The sequence below is a fragment of the Pleurodeles waltl genome, chromosome 4_1 (assembly GCF_031143425.1).
Source record: "Pleurodeles waltl isolate 20211129_DDA chromosome 4_1, aPleWal1.hap1.20221129, whole genome shotgun sequence".
In the NCBI taxonomy this organism is placed as follows: domain Eukaryota; kingdom Metazoa; phylum Chordata; class Amphibia; order Caudata; family Salamandridae; genus Pleurodeles; species Pleurodeles waltl.
In genome coordinates, this window is record NC_090442.1 from 764978331 (window position 1) to 764999240 (window position 20910).

General features: G+C 44.8%; 1 protein-coding gene across 1 annotated transcript in view; it reads right to left on the minus strand.

Moving 5' to 3' along the window:
• IRF5 (interferon regulatory factor 5) overlaps nt 1-20910 on the minus strand; it is a 120498-nt gene that overhangs the window by 19998 nt on the left and 79590 nt on the right. Inside the window, exons 4-5 of the mRNA XM_069229385.1 lie at nt 19032-19081; nt 12569-12602 (exon numbers count right to left, since the gene is read on the minus strand). Of these exons, the coding sequence (XP_069085486.1) occupies nt 12569-12602; nt 19032-19081 (84 nt within the window). The remainder of the gene's footprint in view (nt 1-12568; nt 12603-19031; nt 19082-20910) is intronic.

A 20910-nucleotide genomic window follows, 5' to 3' on the forward strand; every position in this document is an offset into this window, starting at 1 on the left:
AAAGAGAGAGAAAGAAAGTGAGAGGGAGAGACGTAGAGAGTTTTTTAGGCTTTGATGTATGACATACTTAGAATTAGATATCTCTGTATAATTTAAAATAAAAACTGCATCTATCATTTTTTTAAATTACAAAAAATGTTTATTAACAAAAAAAAAGAGAGACGCAAGTCCAGATGAACTCAAACCCTGAGCGCTCAGTGCTTTATCAAGCAGGGGGCTGCTTTGCAGCAGCTCCCTGCTTGCTAAAGCATTTCATCTCTTTTCCCTTCACATGTGCAGGGGACAGAGATAAAGGCTTTGATTTTTGACCAAAAATGAAGTGTTTGCTGTGGCTTGGCTGCATATCTATATCTATATAGCTATATCCTGGGGGTGAGTACCCCAGGTGGGTGCGTGTCCCCCCCCCACATTATAATTATTCATGGCCTGGGGAGGTGGTGATCCCCAGGGCAGCAGGGGAACCCCTGCAATATAATTATTTATGGCCCAGGAAGATGGCGATCACCGGGGCAGGGTGGGGCGTGTGGTCCCCCAAATTATATTTATTCATGGCCTCGGGGAGATAGTGTTCCCCGGGGCAGCGGGGGCCAGGAGTCCCCCGCATTATTGTACAAATGCCCCTGGGACTTGGCCCACCTGGGGGCTTTAAAATGAGGAAGCGCAGTAGCCAGCGCTTTGTTTTTTTAATTTTTTTGCCACAGATTTGTGACCCTGTCGCAACTCCACAGCAAAAATGTTTTAAATAATGCTTTTTAGCCTTGGGAGGGTCACTTTGGGACTCCAGCACCAGAGCTAAGGGGTCAGGGTGTTTGTGACCCGGCCCCTTTTCTTTATTTTTTACCTTTTTCTGGGACTCGGCTGAAGGCCAGTCCCAACATGGGTGACAACACTTCAACAGCTTCCTTGTTGAAAACTGTTGTCAGCCAATCAGATCTCAGCATGAGATCGGGAGGGGTCGCGAATCCTTCGCGTCCCTAGATATGCAAATTTGTTTTCCCCTTCATTTCTCAAAAACTTCTCAACGGATTTACACTAAAACAAAAAAGGATATCCTTCTGGACCAGGACCTACCTTTCTGCCAAATTTGGTGTAATTACGTCCAGTAGTTTAGGCGCTATCGCTGTTCAAAATCTTTATGGAAAAATGAATGGGGAAAATGTGTTTTGGGACCACCCCGCTTTCTCGACACCCCTGGAAGGATCACCCTGAAACCTTCCAGACAACAGTTGACGTGACTGGTAATTTTTGGGGGAAAGTTTTGTGAAGATTCGTGAAGCGGCGCCAAATATATAGGCAAGTAAAAAATGCTTTTTATATAGAAACTAGGTCCTAACTATAACAACCTAGTGGTGACCGCCACTGGGTAATATATATATATATATATATATATATATATATATATATATATATATATATATACATATATGCATAAAATTCATGTGGAATTCCAGCATTTCATGGACATATTGAACACAAAAAATGGCACTAGAAAGTTATATGTGTACAGTGCCCTCAAAATTATTTATGACAGAATCACACACAATCTTTCAGATATGTTGACTTCTTACTACTTTATACGCTCCTCCTTAAGTCCACACTTTTGGCACTTTTCTTTCTTACCAGTGAGTGAGCAAACGTGTTGCTGCTTGTATGTTCAGGGAATAGAGGGCCCAGTGAAGCAACTGAAAGTACTGGAAGTGAACGGTTCCTGGGATCTGGAATTCTTGTTTACACTGCTTAAAGGATTTGACAAGTGAGCCCTGAAATACGTTGCTAAGCATCCTACAGCCCCCCTCACCCAAGTCACAAATGTCCAGGGTTGCATGCCATCCAGAAGTCCTCATTCCCAAAAAGAGTGGTGTTAGGCGAGAGAAGGGATGTAAAGCCCTTCTTAGTAGCCACATGGTACCAAATCCAGAGTATAGTTCTGGTGGGCGTAGCTCTATATGAACTCTGGAGGCGATGGTCCTTCGGGAGCAAAGCTAGGTCCCATAGCGACCCGTAGGCCACTGCTCGGTTCCTCTGCAGCTATGTCTTTTCAGATTCTCGAACAACATACTCCAAAATATACTGGAGGTGTGCAGCCCAATAGTACTCAACCAAGTTGAGATAAGCCAGTCCTCATCTAGTGGCTGGGAGAAGCAGCAGTTTATTGGAGATGCATGGCCTCATTCCCCCCCCACCAAATAAGGGTGCGTAACTTGTTTTGAAATGTGTGGCTGTCTCCGGTATCGAAGTGGGGAGAGTTAGGAACAGTTAAAGGACCCTGGGCAACACATTTATTTTAATCATGTTGATACAATCGCGCCAGGAGATGTGGAGGGGGTTTCATCTCTGGAGGTTCTCCAGGAGGTTATGTGTTACAAGTGGGGCCAGTTGGATTTGGTCCAATCTGCAAGGCGGAGGTAATATTAAGGCCCAGATACTGGTTTGATTTAGGTCTCAATGGAATGGAGGTACAGTCTTGAGAGGGAGGAGCTGATCCATCAGGAGATCAGGAACTGGGATTTTATTTTGTTGATTTTAAAGCCAGGGACCCGCTCGAAGCTGTCCAATATCTGCACCACTGCAAGGAGGAGTGTGTGGTGGAGGTCATCCTCTAACAGATTTATTTTGTGGACAGCTCCCCCAAAGGGGATCCCCAAAATTCCCAGGGAGTCTCTAATCACAATGGCTAGTGGCTTCACCACCAGGGCAAAGAGGAGGGCGTACAGCGGGCACTCCTGCCTTGTGCCCCATTCTGTCTTAAAAGAAGGTGAAGGTAGGCAGAGGGAAAAGAGTTGGCTTCCATGATCCGATGGATCATCTTGAGCCCTAGTTACTAGCACCAGAAAGGTCCAGGTCACCCAGTCAAACGCCTTCTCTGCATTAAAGGAGAGGAGCAGAGAAGGGATATTGTGCTTATTCGCCTCCAGATGCTTGATGTTGTCTGCTTCCTGGCTGTGACGGATAAGCCCCATCTGGTCGGGGTCAACTCGGCAAGGTAATAATGGTTCAAGTTGATGAGCTAGGGCTTTGGAGTACATCTTGGTGTCCGCATTCAACAGTGCTATGTGGTGGTAAGAGGCACATTTGGTAGGGTCTTTGCTGAGTTTCAGGATGAGTATTGGTTCAGCCTTGTGCATCATGGTGGTTAGGCAAGTGGCCAGTGTAAAGGAATTGAAGAGCAAGGTGAGGTGATCAGGAAGTAGTGGCAGGAAGAGTTCCTAAAAAGTGATGGGGAGGCCATCGGGTCTCATGAATCTCAGACGGGTCTATCTCTGTATGTCTTGGTGGGATTCGTCCCCTGCTTATACAAGTCCTCGTAGAACTCTAGGAGTGCTCTTTGTTTCCCTGGTCCCCCAAGTGTTGTCTTGTCTTTCAGTGTGGGTTACCTGTGCTGTCACATGTTGAATGTGCAGTTTGCAAGCTACGAGGGTTCCCAACTTCTCCCCCTTGTCATAGAAATGCTGTTTTAAGTATTATAGTTATCGCATTGCACAGTTTTTCTTATGTGCCTGAGTTGGCCATGTAATGTTGCCCTGAAGGATTTTGGTGGTCTTGGTGTGCTAGTGTTTTTATGTCATTGTTAGAGTAGTAAGCAGGCAGGTTCTCTAGCTCTGTCAATTGAAAAGATGATGAGGGTATTTCACATTGTTGCCTTGAAGACATCCCACAGCGTGTGTAGGTAGATATCAGAGTCAGAGCTTTGGTGAAATAGTCTTTTATAGCCATAGCCATCATTTTCCTGGTCACACAAAATGCTGGGTTTCAAGAGCATTGTGTTTGTCCCAACGGGGACCTTGGCTGCTTGACCAGGAAAGTTCCACATGAGCATAGGCTGATATGGAGATGTCCGACATCTCTACCAAGCCCACATTCAACAGTGGCGTGTTAGAGACAAAGAGATAGTCAGTACAGGAATATGAGTTGTGGACATGAGAGTAACAGGAGTAATCCTTAATGCTCAGATGGAGCTAGCCCAATGCCTCCACTAGGCCTAGTTCAGTGATTGCTTTTCTAAGGATGGCCAACATCACCGTCATACCCTGGTGGGAACTCTGACTTCTGTCATGGAACGCATCCCACACCAGGTTAAGATAATCCCTGTCTATTGTGTCCCTTTAGTGTCTTTCAAGTGGTCTCCAAAGGGGGGGCATAGGAAAGACTCCTACATGGTGCTGGGTTTGTATATATTGAGAATTGTATGGAGGTACCTGTCCTGGAAAGGAGGAACTAGAGGAAGCAACCCTTCTTATCTTTTTAAACAATGGGTTGCCCTTTACCTACGTGTGCTCTACAGAGTATGGCTACTCATGCATTTTCACCATGGAGGAGGCCCGGAATTGACAGTGGTATTTTGGGTAGTGCATGCAGGCGTGGGCCTTTAGTAGGAGGTGGGTTTCCTGCAGGAAGGTTATGTCAGGGTGTTGATGTGTGAGATAGCTCCAAACTTGGGTTTGTTTGTTGAGGGAGTTGAGGGAGTTGAGCTCCCTGCCTCTGAAGGAGAGGAGTTTAAAGGAACGAGGATACCCATCTTGGTTGCTTAGGGCAGGAAGATGGCATCAAGGGTGATTCCCCATAAATCCTGCTTCCCACCCACCTGATCAATATATTATCCCCTGGAAAAACAAAACAAAATTCAAGAACATAACATGTTGGAACATTTGGCCAACTGGGCCGTATACGACATAGCTAAGAGTAGTGTATGGGTGGTGGTTCCCTCCATCCCCTCACCCAATATGAGGTGCGACCCTCAGGAGTGGACCTCAGCAGGTAAGAAAGGGCTCTTGGAGAATGGAGATGACGAGGGAGTGGCAGAGGCAAGAGGTTATGGCACATTAGAAACAGCACAGGGTGAAAAGTCTGTATCCAAAGCTCGTCCTCTCTCGTGACCTACTCGGGAAAGATTTGTCATTGTAAGACTAGTAACATTGTGGGTCCATTAAGATGTGGTACAGCAGGTTTTGTTGGGGCCCCCGGGATGGGGTGGAATTTGGAGTTTATAGTTAGACTATAATGTCTGCTTTTGTGTTTCCTGAAGATTTCAATCTAGCACTGCATGACCTGGAGCATTGATCATCTGTGCGCCATTTCGAGCGCCAGCCCGGTCTTCTGGGGAGCAGGGTAGTTTGGGGTCTAATAAGCTGAGCCCTCCGCAGGAGAGAGTACTTGCCTGGTTCTCCCTTTCCAGGAGTCTCTGCTTTTTGTGACAGCAATCAGTGCAAAGTCTTGAAAGAGGTGGACCGTCGTGCACATGAAGATGATGTCTGCCTTACCTTGGCCTTGGGCATGATTTCTTATTTGTCCTCAAAGAAGTGGACTTGGGTGAGAATATCGGGGGAACCCCCATGTGAGCCGTTGAGAAGAGGGTTCTATGCATCCAGGTTAGGCAAATAGGTGACAAGTCAGGCTGGCCTCTAAATGCCTGGAGAAGGTTATGGGTGAAACCGAGTATATCTTCTCCTTTTGCCCTTCTAGGCACCCCCTGATTTGAATGTTGTAGCAACAGCTTCTACTTTCCAAGTCTCCTGCTTCACCTTTTGTTCAATCTGCTGGTCCTACAGCTGCCAAATGATCTCCTGTTCTTCCGATTACCATTCAAAGAGCGTTCCACAGCGTCCACTTTACCCCCCCATTTTTGTGACCTCCTTGCACAAGTCCTGCAGGCATGTCTTGAAATCGATTTTTAGGGAGCCTATTCCGTGTGGATCTCTTAAAGGAAGCTGCCAGGTATTCTTGAGTGATGGGGGTGGAGGCAGCCGACTCCCTGGCGAGGCGTTGCAGTTTCTGTGCGGCCCCAAAGAACAGTCACTGAGCTGTCCTTGGGCTGCTTTTACAAGGGTGCTGCCAACTTCTGGTGTGCTAAGTAATGGAACTGAGTGGTCTCAAAGGAGCTGGGGACACCACGGGCCCCACAGATAACGCAGTGGACCTCACACATGCTGATGCGGCACAGATATTCCCTAAACCTCACAGTGGTTGTGGTCCAGGGGCCCAGGGGTGAGCAAGGAAAATGCCCAGTACTGGGGAGGATGCCGCTGGGCCAGGGCTACCATCCCAGCAGGGCCAGTGTCGCAGGGATCAATACTCTTTATCAGCTGCAGGAATGTCTGTAAAAGATTAGGACAATGGTTGTCTCAGTGCCCTGTCAATGTCCCATTCTCTCCCGGTAAGCCCAGAGAGCACAGACATCATCCACTGTGCCAAGTGATCCAGGAGCCCCCTTCGCATCAAGGGGCCGCGCCCCCACTAAAATTTAGGTCCAGGAAGAGGTTTCACAGAGTCAGTGGTCGGCCCCAGGACCGGCCGGACCCCCTCCTCTTCTCCCCCCTGGAAGAAAGCAGGATCATGTCTCCACTGCTCCCACAGAATTTGCACACCAGGTCCTAAGGCCTGCCACCTCCTTCATCACATGAGGGGGCCCTCAAAGGTGGTTAGGTACCCCTGAAGATACAGCCAGACTGCTGGCATATCCTCCCTAGCCGGGCCAGGTTGGCTACATAAATGTACTAACGGGCAGTATCCTGCTGTTCTCCAGAGTCCTCTGTGGCACCTGACTGAGGGGCTGCCCCCTCCACCATGCCCGGGCAGGCCCGAGGAACATCCCACGTGGTGAAGGAGCAGCTGTTGGAGCCTTGCTGTGGCAGGTCCTACTCAGTTTTCTGCGGTCTGGGACTCCAAGATGGCGGGTAAAGTCTTGTGACCATGCCGATCACTTGCTGTACATAGGCAGAATCTCTGCTCCGATAGCTGAATCCCTTTATCTCTGACTTTCCCCGCAATTTCAAAGGGCTGTGTGGGGGTGCAGATGTTTGTGGATAAAAGCCAACCTGCAGCAGAGCAACAGAGGGCACACCTCACTACATTCCCAGTTAAGCCACACACCCTCAATTATTTTTAAAGCCCATTCATTGGAATCAAGGTCATCCTTGCTCCTGAGTCAAAGAACCTACATATCATCAATCTGAATTTCTTTAAATGGGCCACTCATGTTACTATCACTCGTATGTAAAACAATCTATTCACCAACTTGATCTTCATCATGGGTAATTTCCCTAACTTTCTTTTTTAGGTCACCGCAACATTTTGTAAAATGACCTTTCCATCCACAAGACTTACAAACAGCTTTCCACCCCAAGCAATTTTCGTTGTTAGCCATATGACCGTAAGTCCCACACCTAAAGAAAGTATTAAGAAACCTTTTCCCTTCTCTTGACTGCTCCTTATCAAAAGTTAGCTTGTCCCGTTCACCTTTGAATTATATTACATTCTTGCTTTATCTCTTCCACACCAGCCTAGTTGTGTTCACATGACTTAGCAATTGTTACCATTTTGGTTTGAGTAGGGTTATCTTTAAAGCAAAAGCGTTCTCAATACAACAACCTAACATAAACTGAAACCTCAAGTGTCCCTCATTAGTCGTACCAAAGTTGCATGTGGAGGCTAATTTCCTCAACAAAGTAATATATTTTTCTACAGTTTGTCAAGACTTTTGCATGAGTTTGTCAGAATGATATCCTTCAAGAACGATATGCACTTTAGGTAAATAATGTTAGTAAAGAACTGTTAAACTAACTTTGAATGAATTTAAGTCCTGTGCATTATCTATTGATAACTTTGGTAGATGCTTAAAAACGTCCTTCCCCTCTGGACCCAGACAATACATCAGTAAAGAAGTTTTGCGTTCTGCTCTCAGGGAAACACCACAAACCTTTGAGTAATGCGAAAATACTTTCTTCCATTTTCCCCACTTTAAAACAGGGTCCCTTAGATTTGTTAAAAATGGAGGAGAACTAACAATCTGCATTATTGAGACACATTTTTTAGAGAAATAATATATCATGGTTTAGACATTGTTTAAACACTCCAATACCCAATATGCTACTGGATCCAATAACAAGCACTGGTATCCAATATGACACCAAAGACTTGTGCCTACATAAATGGAAGAAAAGAAGACATCAGCAAAACACCCTAAACTGCTAGGCAAGGACTGAGATCCACACTAGATTTTGATTAGAAGAAATCTATCAGAACTTACATTATGTAACAATCGCTTAGATAGTGTTGTGTATCACTTGTAGGGAAATCAAGCGTATTGACCGCTTGACCTAATCCACAATGACATACAAAAGACTTGGGCCCATATTTATACTTTCTTAGCGCCGCATTCGCGTCATTGTTTGACGCAAAAGCAGCGCAAACTTACAAAATACAATTGTATTTTGTAAGTTTGCGCCGCTTTTGCGTCAAAAAGCTGAGCAAATGCGGCGCTAAAAAAGTATAAATATCGGCCTTGATTTCCTCCTTTAAATAGACTGACAAAAGCCAATCCAAAATGGCATCTGAACAGACTGATGATTGAGCCTAATCCAAAATGGTGCTATGTGAACTGCCTTACACATCCAAGGTGATGGATCTCGCAAACCAGAAGATGATGAGAAGGATCAAATGTGCAAATGTATTTGGTAGAAATGTGATGTTGGCTTCCGTACAAATACCAGAGAACAGGTTTCCAGGGATAAACTTAACCCACGCACAGGTAAGATGCATTGCCAGGAAAAAACAATGACTGAAGATAGTCAAGCCGTTTTCCCTTGGGCTGTAGAGAAGCGCGCGGTCGTCACACCTGCTTGGAGGATAGTGTGTGCACTCATCGTTTAAGGTTAGTTGAATGCTGTGTTGCTGCTGTGAAGATACTGATGATCAAACATGGTGCAGTTACATTACTCTCGCAGTAACAGTAGAAGACACTCACAAACATGAAAAAACTGCATAGTATGAAACACCTTGCCTAAAGAGTCATTCCTTTAGGCATTCCTTCCTTTAGGCAAAAAGCAGTTGAAGAATCAAATCACTTAAAGTCTACAGATGAGCAATGTTGAGATGAAGAACATAATGGTTCTTGCCGAATATCGCCAGTGTAAGAAATTAAGGCCCTCATTCCAACCCTGGCGGTCAGAGACCGCCAGGGTGGAGGGCAGCGGAAGCACCGCCAACAGGCTGGCGGTGCTTCCTGGGCTATTCTGACCGCGGCGGTAAAGCCGCGGTCAGAAAAGGGGAACCGGCGGTTTCCCGCCGGTTTTCCCCTGGCCCAGGGAATCCTCCATGGGGATTCCGACCCCCTTCCCGCCACCCTGTTTCTGGCGGTTTTCACCACCAGAACCAGGCTGGCGGGAACGGGTGTCGTGGGGCCCCTGGGGGACCCTGCACTGCCCATGCCACTGGCATGGGCAGTGCAGGGGCCCCCTAACAGGGCCCCACAAAGATTTTCACTGTCTGCGTAGCAGACAGTGAAAATCGCGACGGGTGCCACTGCACCCGTCGCACCCCTGCAACTCCGCCGGCTCCATTCGGAGCCGGCTTCATTGTTGCAGAGGCTTTCCCGCTGGGCCGGTGGGCGCTCTTTTAGAGGGCGCCCGCCGGCCCAGCGGGAAAGTTGGAATGGAATGGCCGCCGCGGTCTTTTGACCGCGGGGCGGTCATTCGGCGGCGACCGCCGCCCGCCGCGGTCAGAATGACAGCCTAAGTAGTCAAGGTGGCTTCAAAACAGCTACTTTATTATGTTCCAAGTTATACACCTCAGCGATCATTTCAACATAGCTTCCCCCAAAACACCTCTCAAATCAAATCATCACACAGTCAACATTCTGATCAGATTTACCAAATTCTCCTGCAGCGCAGTGCAGCAGCCCAAAATGCTGCACTGCACAGCATGAGAAGGAGAAAGCAGAAGACTGCCATATTTACAGAGCTATGGACTCTCCTCCCTTTTCCCTAGCGCTGGTGTAAACATTTTCTGCCCTGTGCCACGCACCCACCTTTGCACAATAGTGCAAGGGTGTCTCCATGAGTCTAGCAAAGGTTTTGTACTGGACGGACAGCCTTCCAGTACAAACAACTATACTTAGACTAACTTTAAAACTTTTTTCATTAGTATGTGTGCTGTTTAGTGCAGCACATATGTAAGGTCAGAAAAGAAAGTAAAAAATAAAATCATTTCTTCAGCATAGTGCCAGTTCAAATGGGCAATATTTTTTTACACAAAACCATGTCTACTTTTTTTAGTAAATGGGATTTTATGTCAAAATCCTTGGGTGGTTGCATGGGAATGCCCATGCACCACCCATGGAATGCCTCCTTAGAGCACTTTTAAGTGCCTGAAAGTAAATAGGTAAAAACTGATTTTGCATTGATTTTGTGTCACTTTTGTGATGCAAACACGGCTAAAATCTGAGTAAAGATACCCCTTTGCATCTAACATTCTGAACACTGCATCCCTAACATTCTAGACAGGAAGATACCACATCTACCTATTCAACATTCCATGTATCCAATCCATCAAATACACTAGCCCAGTTAACAAACTAAGGCCCGTATTTATACTTTTTTTAGCGCCGCATTTGCGCCGCTTTTTGACGCAAAACGGCGCAAACCTACAAAATACAATGGTATTTTGCAAGTTTGCGCCGTTTTTGCGTCAAAAAACGACGCAAATGCGGTGCAAAAAAAGTATAAATACGGGCCTAAATGTTTATCTCCTTATCAATCACTCCAACCTAACCTCGTTTTTGCCAAGCCAGCCAACCATACACCACTTGTCAATCAGCCAACAAACCAGTTGCGGCTCGTGAGTGTTAAAGGGGGTGTGGCGGCAGGGATGGGCGAAGCAGAGAGAGTGGTGGGGGGAGAAAATATTAATAACTTCTTTTTTTTTATGCACTTACCTGGACTTCGCGCCCCCGCTCCTCTGCTGGCTGCAGGCAGGCACAGGCTGCGGCCAATCCTGATGCTGACTGGGAGTGCCCAGCCAGGGCGCTCCCCGGCAGACTGGGAGCCTGTGCAGGCTCTCTCCAGCCCAGCAACAGTGTTATTGGGCTGGATAGAGCCCTGTGCGCATGTGTTTGGCCGGCTCAAGACAGCCAACACACATGCGCTCTGGGCACTCACACTCGCCACCCCCGTGGCCCCGCACCTTTACAAGGAAACGATAATAAACACTGTTTATTATCTTTTCTTGTAAAGGTTTTGCAGCTGCCACTGCTGGTGGGGGGAAGGGAGAGGGCGCTCCTCCGCCCTCATGGATGAGCCGCCCCTGCAACAAACCCACTAATCCATTCACCACCCGACTCAGTCTTTCAGTAAGTCATACAAACACTCTTCATCAACCTGTGCGCACCACCAGACCAATCTCACCAAACATGTATTCAACAATCAATGCAGCTATCTTTTTTAACATCTAATCATTCATATTACTGTGCTGAATCCCTTGTATCATCAACAGACATAGGGGGTGATTCTAATCCTGGCGGGCGGCGGAGGCCGCCCGCCAGAATTCCGCCCCCATAATACCGCTCCGCGGTCAGAAGACCGCGGAGGGTATTATGAGTTTTTCCCTGGGCTGGCGGGCGGTCTCCAAAAGACCGCCCGCCAGCCCAGGGAAAAACTCCCTTCCCACGAGGATGCCGGCTCGTAATCGAGCCGGCGGAGTGGGAAGGTGCGACGGGTGCAGTAGCACCCGTCGCGTATTTCAGTGTCTGCAAGGCAGACACTGAAATACCTTGCGGGGCCCTCTTACGGGGGCCCCTGCCGTGCCCATGCCATTGGCATGGGCACGGCAGGGGCCCCCAGGGGCCCCGCGACCCCCCCCTATCGCCATCCTGTTCATGGCGGCTTTCCCGCCATGAACAGGATGGCGGTAGGGGGGGTCAGAATCCCCCATGGCGGCGCAGCAAGCTGCGCCGCCATGGGGGATTCTGAGGGCAGCGGTAAACCGGCGGGAGACCGCCGGTTTACCCTTTCTGACCGCGGCCAAAGCGCTGCGGTCAGAATGCCCTGCGGGGCACCGCCGGCCTGTCGGCGGTGCTCCCGCCGACCCTCGCGCGCCGGGGTTAGAATCAGGGCCATAGTTCCACGTCTCACCACACTCAGCGGCTCGGGTGAGCTTGCTGGTATTTCACGCTGCAATAGCAGATCGTGTGTGTCTGTGTGTGTGTTTGTGTGTTCGCAGGCACACACTCATATACAGAGATGTGCATAAGGTAATATGCTATTTATTAGCATCAGAGAGGCAACGACTTTTGAGAGGCGAAGTCTCGAGCAAGTTGTGATCTTCCTGCCCTCCCTCAACAATGGTAATAAATGGCGCATTGCACTCCGGGAATCTGCACAGATGGCTAGGTCATGGTCCTTTTCCGCGTGTATGGATTTTAAAAACATACGTATTTAACAAAACCCAGGATGCGAGGACTTAAATCTGAGCAGTAAGTTAAACCCACTTTGAAGAGTCCTTGTTTAATAGAAAACTTGTTTAAAATAACGTGGTGTTTGGCCACATTTTCACTGCTATCGTGTAGGTAGGTAGGTAGGTAATCAGGAAAGGCAACATTAGGCTGCCATAATGGTGGCGTAAGTGGTTCTTAATCTGTACCAATCATATCACCGAACTGTCCTAATGAGCATTCAGCACCCACATGCATCCACGTGAAGTGGATGCCACCAATCGTCCAGCGGCCACTGCACAACCCCTTCACCATCACTTCACCTAGTAGACGCTAGAAACCAGTGATGTCAAGGTGCAAACTTACCAATTAAACGCAGGTTCGGAAGCATCTGCTGGAGCTATGTAAATGGAGTAAAAACAGATAGGTTGCAAACTATATATTACTCTTATTTTTATTACATGTATTTATTTTGCATACTATCCTTTTAGCAAATATCGGAGGGACGTAGTGTGCAGCACGGAAGGCTGCAAATACAGTGCATATGTTTTATCAAAAGTAAAGCGTAAAACAGATAAACAAATAACATGTGCTCCAATTACATGCTGGGAAGCACAACCTTTCAAATTGTGGCTTTATGGCATTTACCAATTCACATGTACAGCTAAGGATACTAGTCATATTAAACCTATCCACTATTAGTGTTTTTCATGATGGAACAGTTGACTATCGAGCTATGTACCAAAGAATGACCTCATTCAAGATTCATTTAGTATTCTTGTTTGTGTAAATAATATTAACTAGAACCATACTGGTTTGCGATTGTTCAAATGTATTTTTTTTAAGATTGATAATGCCATTTGTGAAGCCTTTTTCCCAGTGTGTCTGCTTGCATTTCTAGATTCTCAAAATTATATTCCAGGACTGGATGATCTGCACATACCTAAAGCTAATCGACGTGACAAAACAGACGTTCTACTCTTTGAGAGAACAGGCAACAACTAGTCCAAACTTTGGTCAACAATGTCACCCTGGATGATTGCAAACCACAGCTTTCACCCAATCAATGCTAGGTAGGTCAGGTTCACCTAGGGCTACAATGTCATCCCCAAAGAACACATCAACAAGAAGTGAATTCAGTGCTGTCCTAGCCCTCGTATTGTTGCATCTGAGTGGTGCTCCACTGACTCTCAGAGATCACATTGGCCCTATTAAGGGCGTCCATCAGGCTGCAGCACTAATCATCAAGGCTCTGAAGAAATAGATCTACATCATCCCACAATGAAGGAACCCCCACTGACTTCTTACCAGCCCTCACTCGCTTCAAATAGAACTGCACCATCCACAAAGCCATCACAAAAAGAACCCTGCATGTTTGGCTGCAAAAGCTTCCTACTTCCAGTAACTCTTGGCATACTCGAAGCAATGACGCCATCAAACTGGCGATGAAAAGCAAGAAAAACAAAAGAAAGAATAGACAACAGGTTTTCTCCATGTAGGCACATTGGATGTGGAAACACATCTCCAACTCTCTCCCAATTTAGGATCGAGCTGAAGTCATGCCTATTTAAAGAACAGTACATCATGACGAAGTTTACTGTCAGAACCATGCTTCCCCTCCTGCCACTCATTGACCGTGCCTTTGCCTTTGACCATGCACAGTGCTTTGCTGCCTCTTGGCAAGGTTTGTGCAATACAAATATCACATGGATGCAGACTGCTTACGTCTACAACAGTATACTGTATCCAGAGCAGAAGCCCTCATTTTAGATCTCAATTCTTCAACAAGCTGTTGCATTTAGTAGCCAGTGATATACATTCACTACAGTTATATTCCCAAAAATGTAGAGCCCTTTTCATGAGCAGGTGAGGTGTGTTATATGCTCTGTCTCTTTCCCATTTCACCCATTTGCATGTTGACAGCTTGCACATTTTTAAAGGAGATAGACATTAATGAAATAATATTATTGGATCACTCTAGCTAAGAAATCTCCCCGGGTCAGATTTCACATATCTCTTTCCTTTCTTCAGTGAGTGTTTTTTCTTCCTTCCATGCGGATTGGAATATTTTTCACGCAGACCCTCTCTTAGAGTAAGAATGGTAGATTATTGGTGCAGCTATGAAGAAGGTACAACAAATCTGCAGTCTTCACAATGCTCTATCACATTTTCCAGCTTCAGATTTCTCATACTATCCCTTCCTTTAGGTTTCTTTAGGCTAGCATTTGAATTTAAAACAAGCAAACCCCAGTATCTGGTTATATGACTGCTACTTTGTAAATCCACATATCCTTCTTTGCTTTCAGCTAATTGTGTTGTTAGCCTTCATTGCCATGAAGCCCATTAACACTTGCTTACCTTGGTGTAGGTCTACATCCTACCCATACATTGGGCATACAACATACACGAGTGATCTGCTTGACACATAAAGTTTCCATACTAAGCACTGACAACCGTGGTTATATTGGGGTGGTATTGTGCCTGTGGAAGTTGTTTTCTCTTGCACATTAATCACATCACAAAACTGAGATTTGTTACCCTAAGTTCTGTTTACACTCTTCTTCATCTTGTATCAACGACCCCAAAAATCACATGACTATTGTTGTCTTCATGTTTAAAACAAAGAATTGTCCAAGCCTCACGAGTAAACAAGAATGTGTTCTCAGAGGTCATTTCTCCCTGTACCAGAGCAAGGCCGCTTTAGCTGTCTCAGGCTTCTTTTGTACAAAGTACCAATTAGACTGTTTGACTACACTGTGAGAAAGCTTGAAAGCTTCATGTATTACTATTATGAGAAGAACTTCAAATGTATTCTGTAGGAAAATGTTTCTTCTTCCTCGTCTCCGATTGCTGCACATTCTGAGAACCATGTGTTCATGTGGACTGTTTGAACACCCTTGTTAGAAGTCCTTTAGCAGAACACATAGATTTTGATGTACAGTGGACCTCATTCCCCACTCATAGAAGGTGAATCCATGCCAGATTTTACTTAGAACTGTAACGAGTTCTTTGTACTTATGACATCTTGTCTTGCTACTAAAATTTACTTAGGGCATGTCCTATGTAGTTTGTCTTTAATCATTTATATAAGCATTGAAAGGGCCATCTATGTCTATCATTCTTACAGGAATGTTTGTTACCTGCTACTCAGCTAAATCTAAAAGTGACAGCTCCAGTAAGGAACACCAAAGTCCATATCAGACTACACCGCTCCTGGTCCTAGATGTTGGTGCGCCTAATGAATTGCTTTTAGGATAGGTTTGCGCACTGACATGTCCATTTTTATTTTATTTTTTTCAAGGAAGCATCCATCAACAGCCTTGATCAGTAGTCTTAACTGATTTGATGCAAAACCTTTCAAATATTTAAAAAAAAACACTGGAAAGCCTTCTAATTTAATTCTTCTATTTACCATTACAGATGGGAAAACCTGTGTGATTGAAATGCTCAATTACTTAATTCTTTCACTAGCTTACTTCTGGATATGTGAAGAACTACTGTTTTACATTGGTCTCTTTTAAAATCAGAAATGCTGATGATATAGAATTATGTATGACAAGGAAACTCTGTATGGCTGATGTATGTCAGCATATCATTTGCGTGAAAGAGGATTTTGTATTCACCTTCACTTGGACCATCCTCCCTCAGGGCTCACTGCAGATATCCTCTGCCTATGTCCTGTACATCACAGATAGGTGGATTGGCTTTTAGCCAGCTCTATGCTAAGTACCCAACTGCAGTGATGTAATAAATTATGTCATTCATGACGGGATGTCAGTAATATTGTCACCAATATCATGTGTGATCCCATCTGTTATACATATGATGTCATGAGCAGTAATTGGGGCATCAGGATTGCTTATCTCAACATAACTGACGAATGTCAGTGTTTTTTTAGTTTTTGGATTGGAAATATCATGTTGCCTCTTTTTTTAAAAGGAAATTTTTAGGGTTTTTAATTTTCCTATCTGGGCAAAGGTGCCTTAACTTCCATTTAAAACTTTTTTTAGAAATCTGTGGCCTCCCTGCATCGAGTCTTCCTGTCGTCAGTTCACATTTGCCAGTTTTTAATTTTCTCAGATTATGAGCACCCGGTCGTTGCTCCGGGTAATTGGATCCATATATTTTTGGTAATCGTAATTCATTTATATATGTTTTAACTTTTTTTGAGTCTCGCTGCCCAATGAAAGTTTTTCTCTGTTTCAGTTATACCTATAAAGAAATGGGTCAATGTAAAGTTGTGTTCCTGTGCAGTTTGTGAAAGTTGCAAAGAGGGTCGGCAGACTGGAATAAAGTGACCAGTCAAATGATGACAGCACAGTAGGTGTGCTCTATAGGACTCCTACTATTTGACAGGGCATTTTGAAGCAAGTGCAGTGAAGCAGAGGGAAAAGTGAAGAGCGTGATTGATCATACCAGACAAACCCAGAACTGTGTCTCATTGGGCAACAAGAGAATACATGACAAATTTGATAACGAGTGGTAAGTATAAGAAGTTTGTTAGAACATACAAGGTACACGTGTGGACAAACCTGGGGTGAGGCAGATAAGAGATAATGGTTTGCTATGTGGAATAGGATTGGGTCAGGGGACACACTGGTAACCATGTTACGAAGTGGTTTGTTGTTTGTCCTCAATGTCACTTCCTTCAGTCTTTTTTATGTTTATGCTAAGAAGACAACCTGGTCGTTCTTCACTTATCCACTTCAAACCTCTAACTCCATGACATAATCACTTCCTGCCTCTTTGTAATCCAGCCCTTGTTGAACACTCATCTTTACACTTCAATTCTAATAAAACCTAAATTCTGATGGATACTTCTAACCACAGATTCCCCACTTTGTGAATATTCTCCAAATATTCTAGATCCAGAATATTTAAAATCAGTAATCCTGCATGCTGGAAGGTGGCATCTTAAAGCTCTACGCTGATTTTGATCCACTCCGGAGGTGACAAGCAGAATTGCCCCTTTCACTGTTGTATGCGAAGGGCAGCAGAAATTCTTGATCTACAACTATCCACCATGGAAGAAAATACTAATGTTTTGACTGATGTATTCTAAAGTGGTCAGGCTCCCACAGAGCCACTGTTACCATTTAATGAACTTTTACAGACACTCTTTTGAGCACTTAGCCAAAACCTTGTTCAGGTCTTCCTGTTAAAATGGGCATCAGTACACACGCTCATGAGGCACTACTGTCTCAAGAATCCGGTCTGCCCAGAGGGGTATTTGGCCTGCTCTGTCCTGTATGACCTTTTGGTATGAGCTAGTTCACAGACCCACTGCCTTGTGAGGTGCTGATTTGGCATCTATTGGCAAGGTGACGAATCTGCGGTTAGAAGTATCCATCTAAAGAACAAGCTACTTACCTTTGGTAACAATCTTTCTGGTGGATACTATATCTAACTGATCACAGATTCTTCACTGACCCTGCGGTTTTTCCCTTTCAGCAAACTTGACTCTTTTCACACCTAAAAACGTCCTTCCCAAATTCTGAGTTAAGAGAGCAGCTGACATCAGCGTGCATCAGTGGAACTTATATGCAGCCATGTCTTTCCCACACAGCGATTGTGTTTCTTCATCTCTACCAATCTCACATTCTGTCTGTCACTTGGGTGTAATCTTTGATTCCTACCTTTTCCCTAACACATTTCCACAGCTAAAGGTATATGCATATTCCAGCAATTTTACATTATCTTTAGTTTCCAACAGCTAAAACGTTTATTGTCAGTCCTGCCCTCTCCCCTGGTATTTGCCCTCTCTACTTGCAGTCTTGCTGATGTTCCCCTTCACTAGTGTCCTTCCTCACTACGCAACGACCCCCTTGCTCTGCTTCCTGTTATTGTGTAAGGTTGCCTTGTTGACATTCCTGCTTATACTCATGGCCGTCTCCTATCAGTCCTTAACTGTGTCTTCTTCTCTTTAAACTGCCTGCTTCCCATAGCTATCACATCTCTTCATGGCTTCCCTTTTCTTTCTTGACTCAAATTCCACTCTCTCTGATTATCTTTATACGTACGCATGGCCTGACATCCGTGTCTCCCCAATTACTGCCCTGCCTGGCTGGTAATTTTGCAGCCTTCAACTGGTGAGGACGTAGGAGGACTGTTCTGAGTTCACAGAATTTCACATTGGCTTTTCACATCTGCGTCAAGCAAGGAAGTGATACTGTTGTAAACCACAGAAATCTACAAATGGCAGCAAAGTAGTGACAACACTTCCCAAAATGTTACTCATTTGACTGCAAGAAATATTTTGCCCATCAATCGCGTTGAATTTGTTGCTTAAATTATTGGGAACTTGTTACTAAATTCATTGAATAATGACATCTACCCAAATGTAAAACCTTCCCCTTTAAACATGTCAGCTGTTTCCTTGAACTGGTATGGAAAGGCAGCCGTGCAACAAGTATGTCGCTTTGCAGTCTTATATCGTTCGCCTACCATGCAGCCGGGAAAGGGCAGCTGGGCCACTTTAACCTGGTACCACTACTAACTGTGGCCCAAAGTAACAGCTGCTGTTGTAGTAGACAAGGGAACTAGCTCGGAGCCACCTTTTCTTATTGCCTCTGTATGGGTGCTTCTGGAGGATTTTCAGTTGTTGGATCTAAAAAGAGTCCCTGCCTCAACTCCTGCTTAACCACTTCTTTTACTCTCATCCTTCTTGCATCATTAACAGATTATTTCTTCATTGCATGCCAGAGTATGATGACTTAAAGAAAACCACTGACAGTATGGGCTCCCTCGAATATCTTTTTACATGACTTCCTACATCAGCCCTCAGCTCTGAGAATAGAACTGAGAGTGGTTATCAAATACAATTTTTTACCTCTTCATCATCTTCTTGGCCGCAGATGTACTCATCTCCAGCGAAGGAGTCTGTAACGAAGACAAAGCAAAATACAGTTATCAGTTTTAAAAGATCACTGCCAGCTTCTGAAGCCCTCTCACCTGAAGGATCCTTGGAACATAATAAAATGTTTTCATGCAAGTTGATATCCAGAAATATTAATGTTACGTCAAGTAAAAAAGAAGCAAAATAATCCCCAGTATACATTCAAGCATCAAACTTGTTTAATGTCATACTCCTTCAGCTATCCCTCCTTGCATCTACACTTGTGACTGATGTAAAACAAAATCCATGCATAACTGGACTAGCATGGCCTTACAGAACTGAGGGTATCTTGAATGTGTTTTGTCACCTAGTTCTACATAATCTTGCATACCAGTCTCAGCAATCATTTCATGAAGTGTTTGGGGTATTGTGTTCTGACTATCCCCAAAGCAGTCTTATGCCCAATCTGTAATGAGAAGATTGAGTGTAGGGTTCCAATGGAGGCAGACCACTTGTCACGTTAGATGATTAGATGGAAATATCTTGCACCTTGAGATGAGAGTGTGTGATTTTAGTGTGAGGGATGTGTGGCTTGAGTGCCTTAAGATTTGCTAGCCGCATGTGTCAGTCTGTTTAGTCTGTATGTGGTGTTGTGGCTTTGCAGCACCTCTCAGTTGTACAAGGTCTATATGCCATGTTCTGTGTACATGTACTACTTAGCTTGTGAGGAGGGTGCCTCATTAGAAGTTAGTGCTTTTGGGAGAGATGTGATTGCCTACCATCAGATACTGTATGCATGTGAGGTGTTTTGTCTAATGTGTTGTGTTTCAATAAGTGATAATTAAGTAAAGACTTTAATATTCTGTATTGATTTTGTTGGTGTACCTTGGTGGTCCGTGCCATTGAAAGTGATGTGAGAGCACCATTCACTTGCTCTGTGCAGTATTAGATGTATGTGATATAATCTGTTTAAAGAGCTCTATGGCATTTGTATGAGGGCATATCTAAGTGGTTGGCACTCTGGGGCGAACCGTATTATTATAGCTATACTGTTTAGTGTTATATAGCTGAAAGCCTTCGCATGGCAAAGAAAGCTTTTTCACCTTGCCTGTTTCAACTTCAGAAGCCCACTTTAATATGCTGATCACAGGTTGCGCTCACTGTACCCACCTTTTTGTCAGTCATATCAGGCTGTGAGTGAACCCAATATTCCTGACAGCTGATTTAACAGGAGAGCACACGACATTTTACCTGTACCCATCCCTGCAGAACCTGTTCAGTCTCATATTTGTTTTTTTTAATTCTGCCCACTATCTATATGCTATCTGTGTATGTGACCTATTAGATCTGTAGTATAACTGGGAAACCATGCACAAGGCAAATGGATTCCCACAGATAGCATGGTGAAGAAGGTGCAATCTAGTAGTTTCTAGTGAGGTCATCTTTGTCCTCCTTGGTGGATATGACAACCTCATACTCCTGTCCTTAAGGCTGTGTTTCCTTGAGCTCTCAGAATATACATCAACATCCTGATAGCCCACCATCTGCCCAATAAGTGCACTTGACTTCCACATGCCTTTGGCTGTTGTGCTTGACAATGTCTAGAAACCGGAAAGCCTCAGCTAAGAAAACCTGTCTTCTCTTAGGTCAATACACAGAGCTTGCATACTTGAGCAACTGCACTGTCTCCAGATTCAAGGGAACTTTATCTTTTGAATAAAACTTCGACTTTAGTTTGGAAAAATAATCTGTGGAAAGAATAATTTACAGTTCACAGTTCACAGAGTTAGCTGTTGATTGAAGCACACCAATCAGCATGAAGCAACAACTAACATCACATCTATTTTAGTCTGACCATTGTGATTTATGTTCA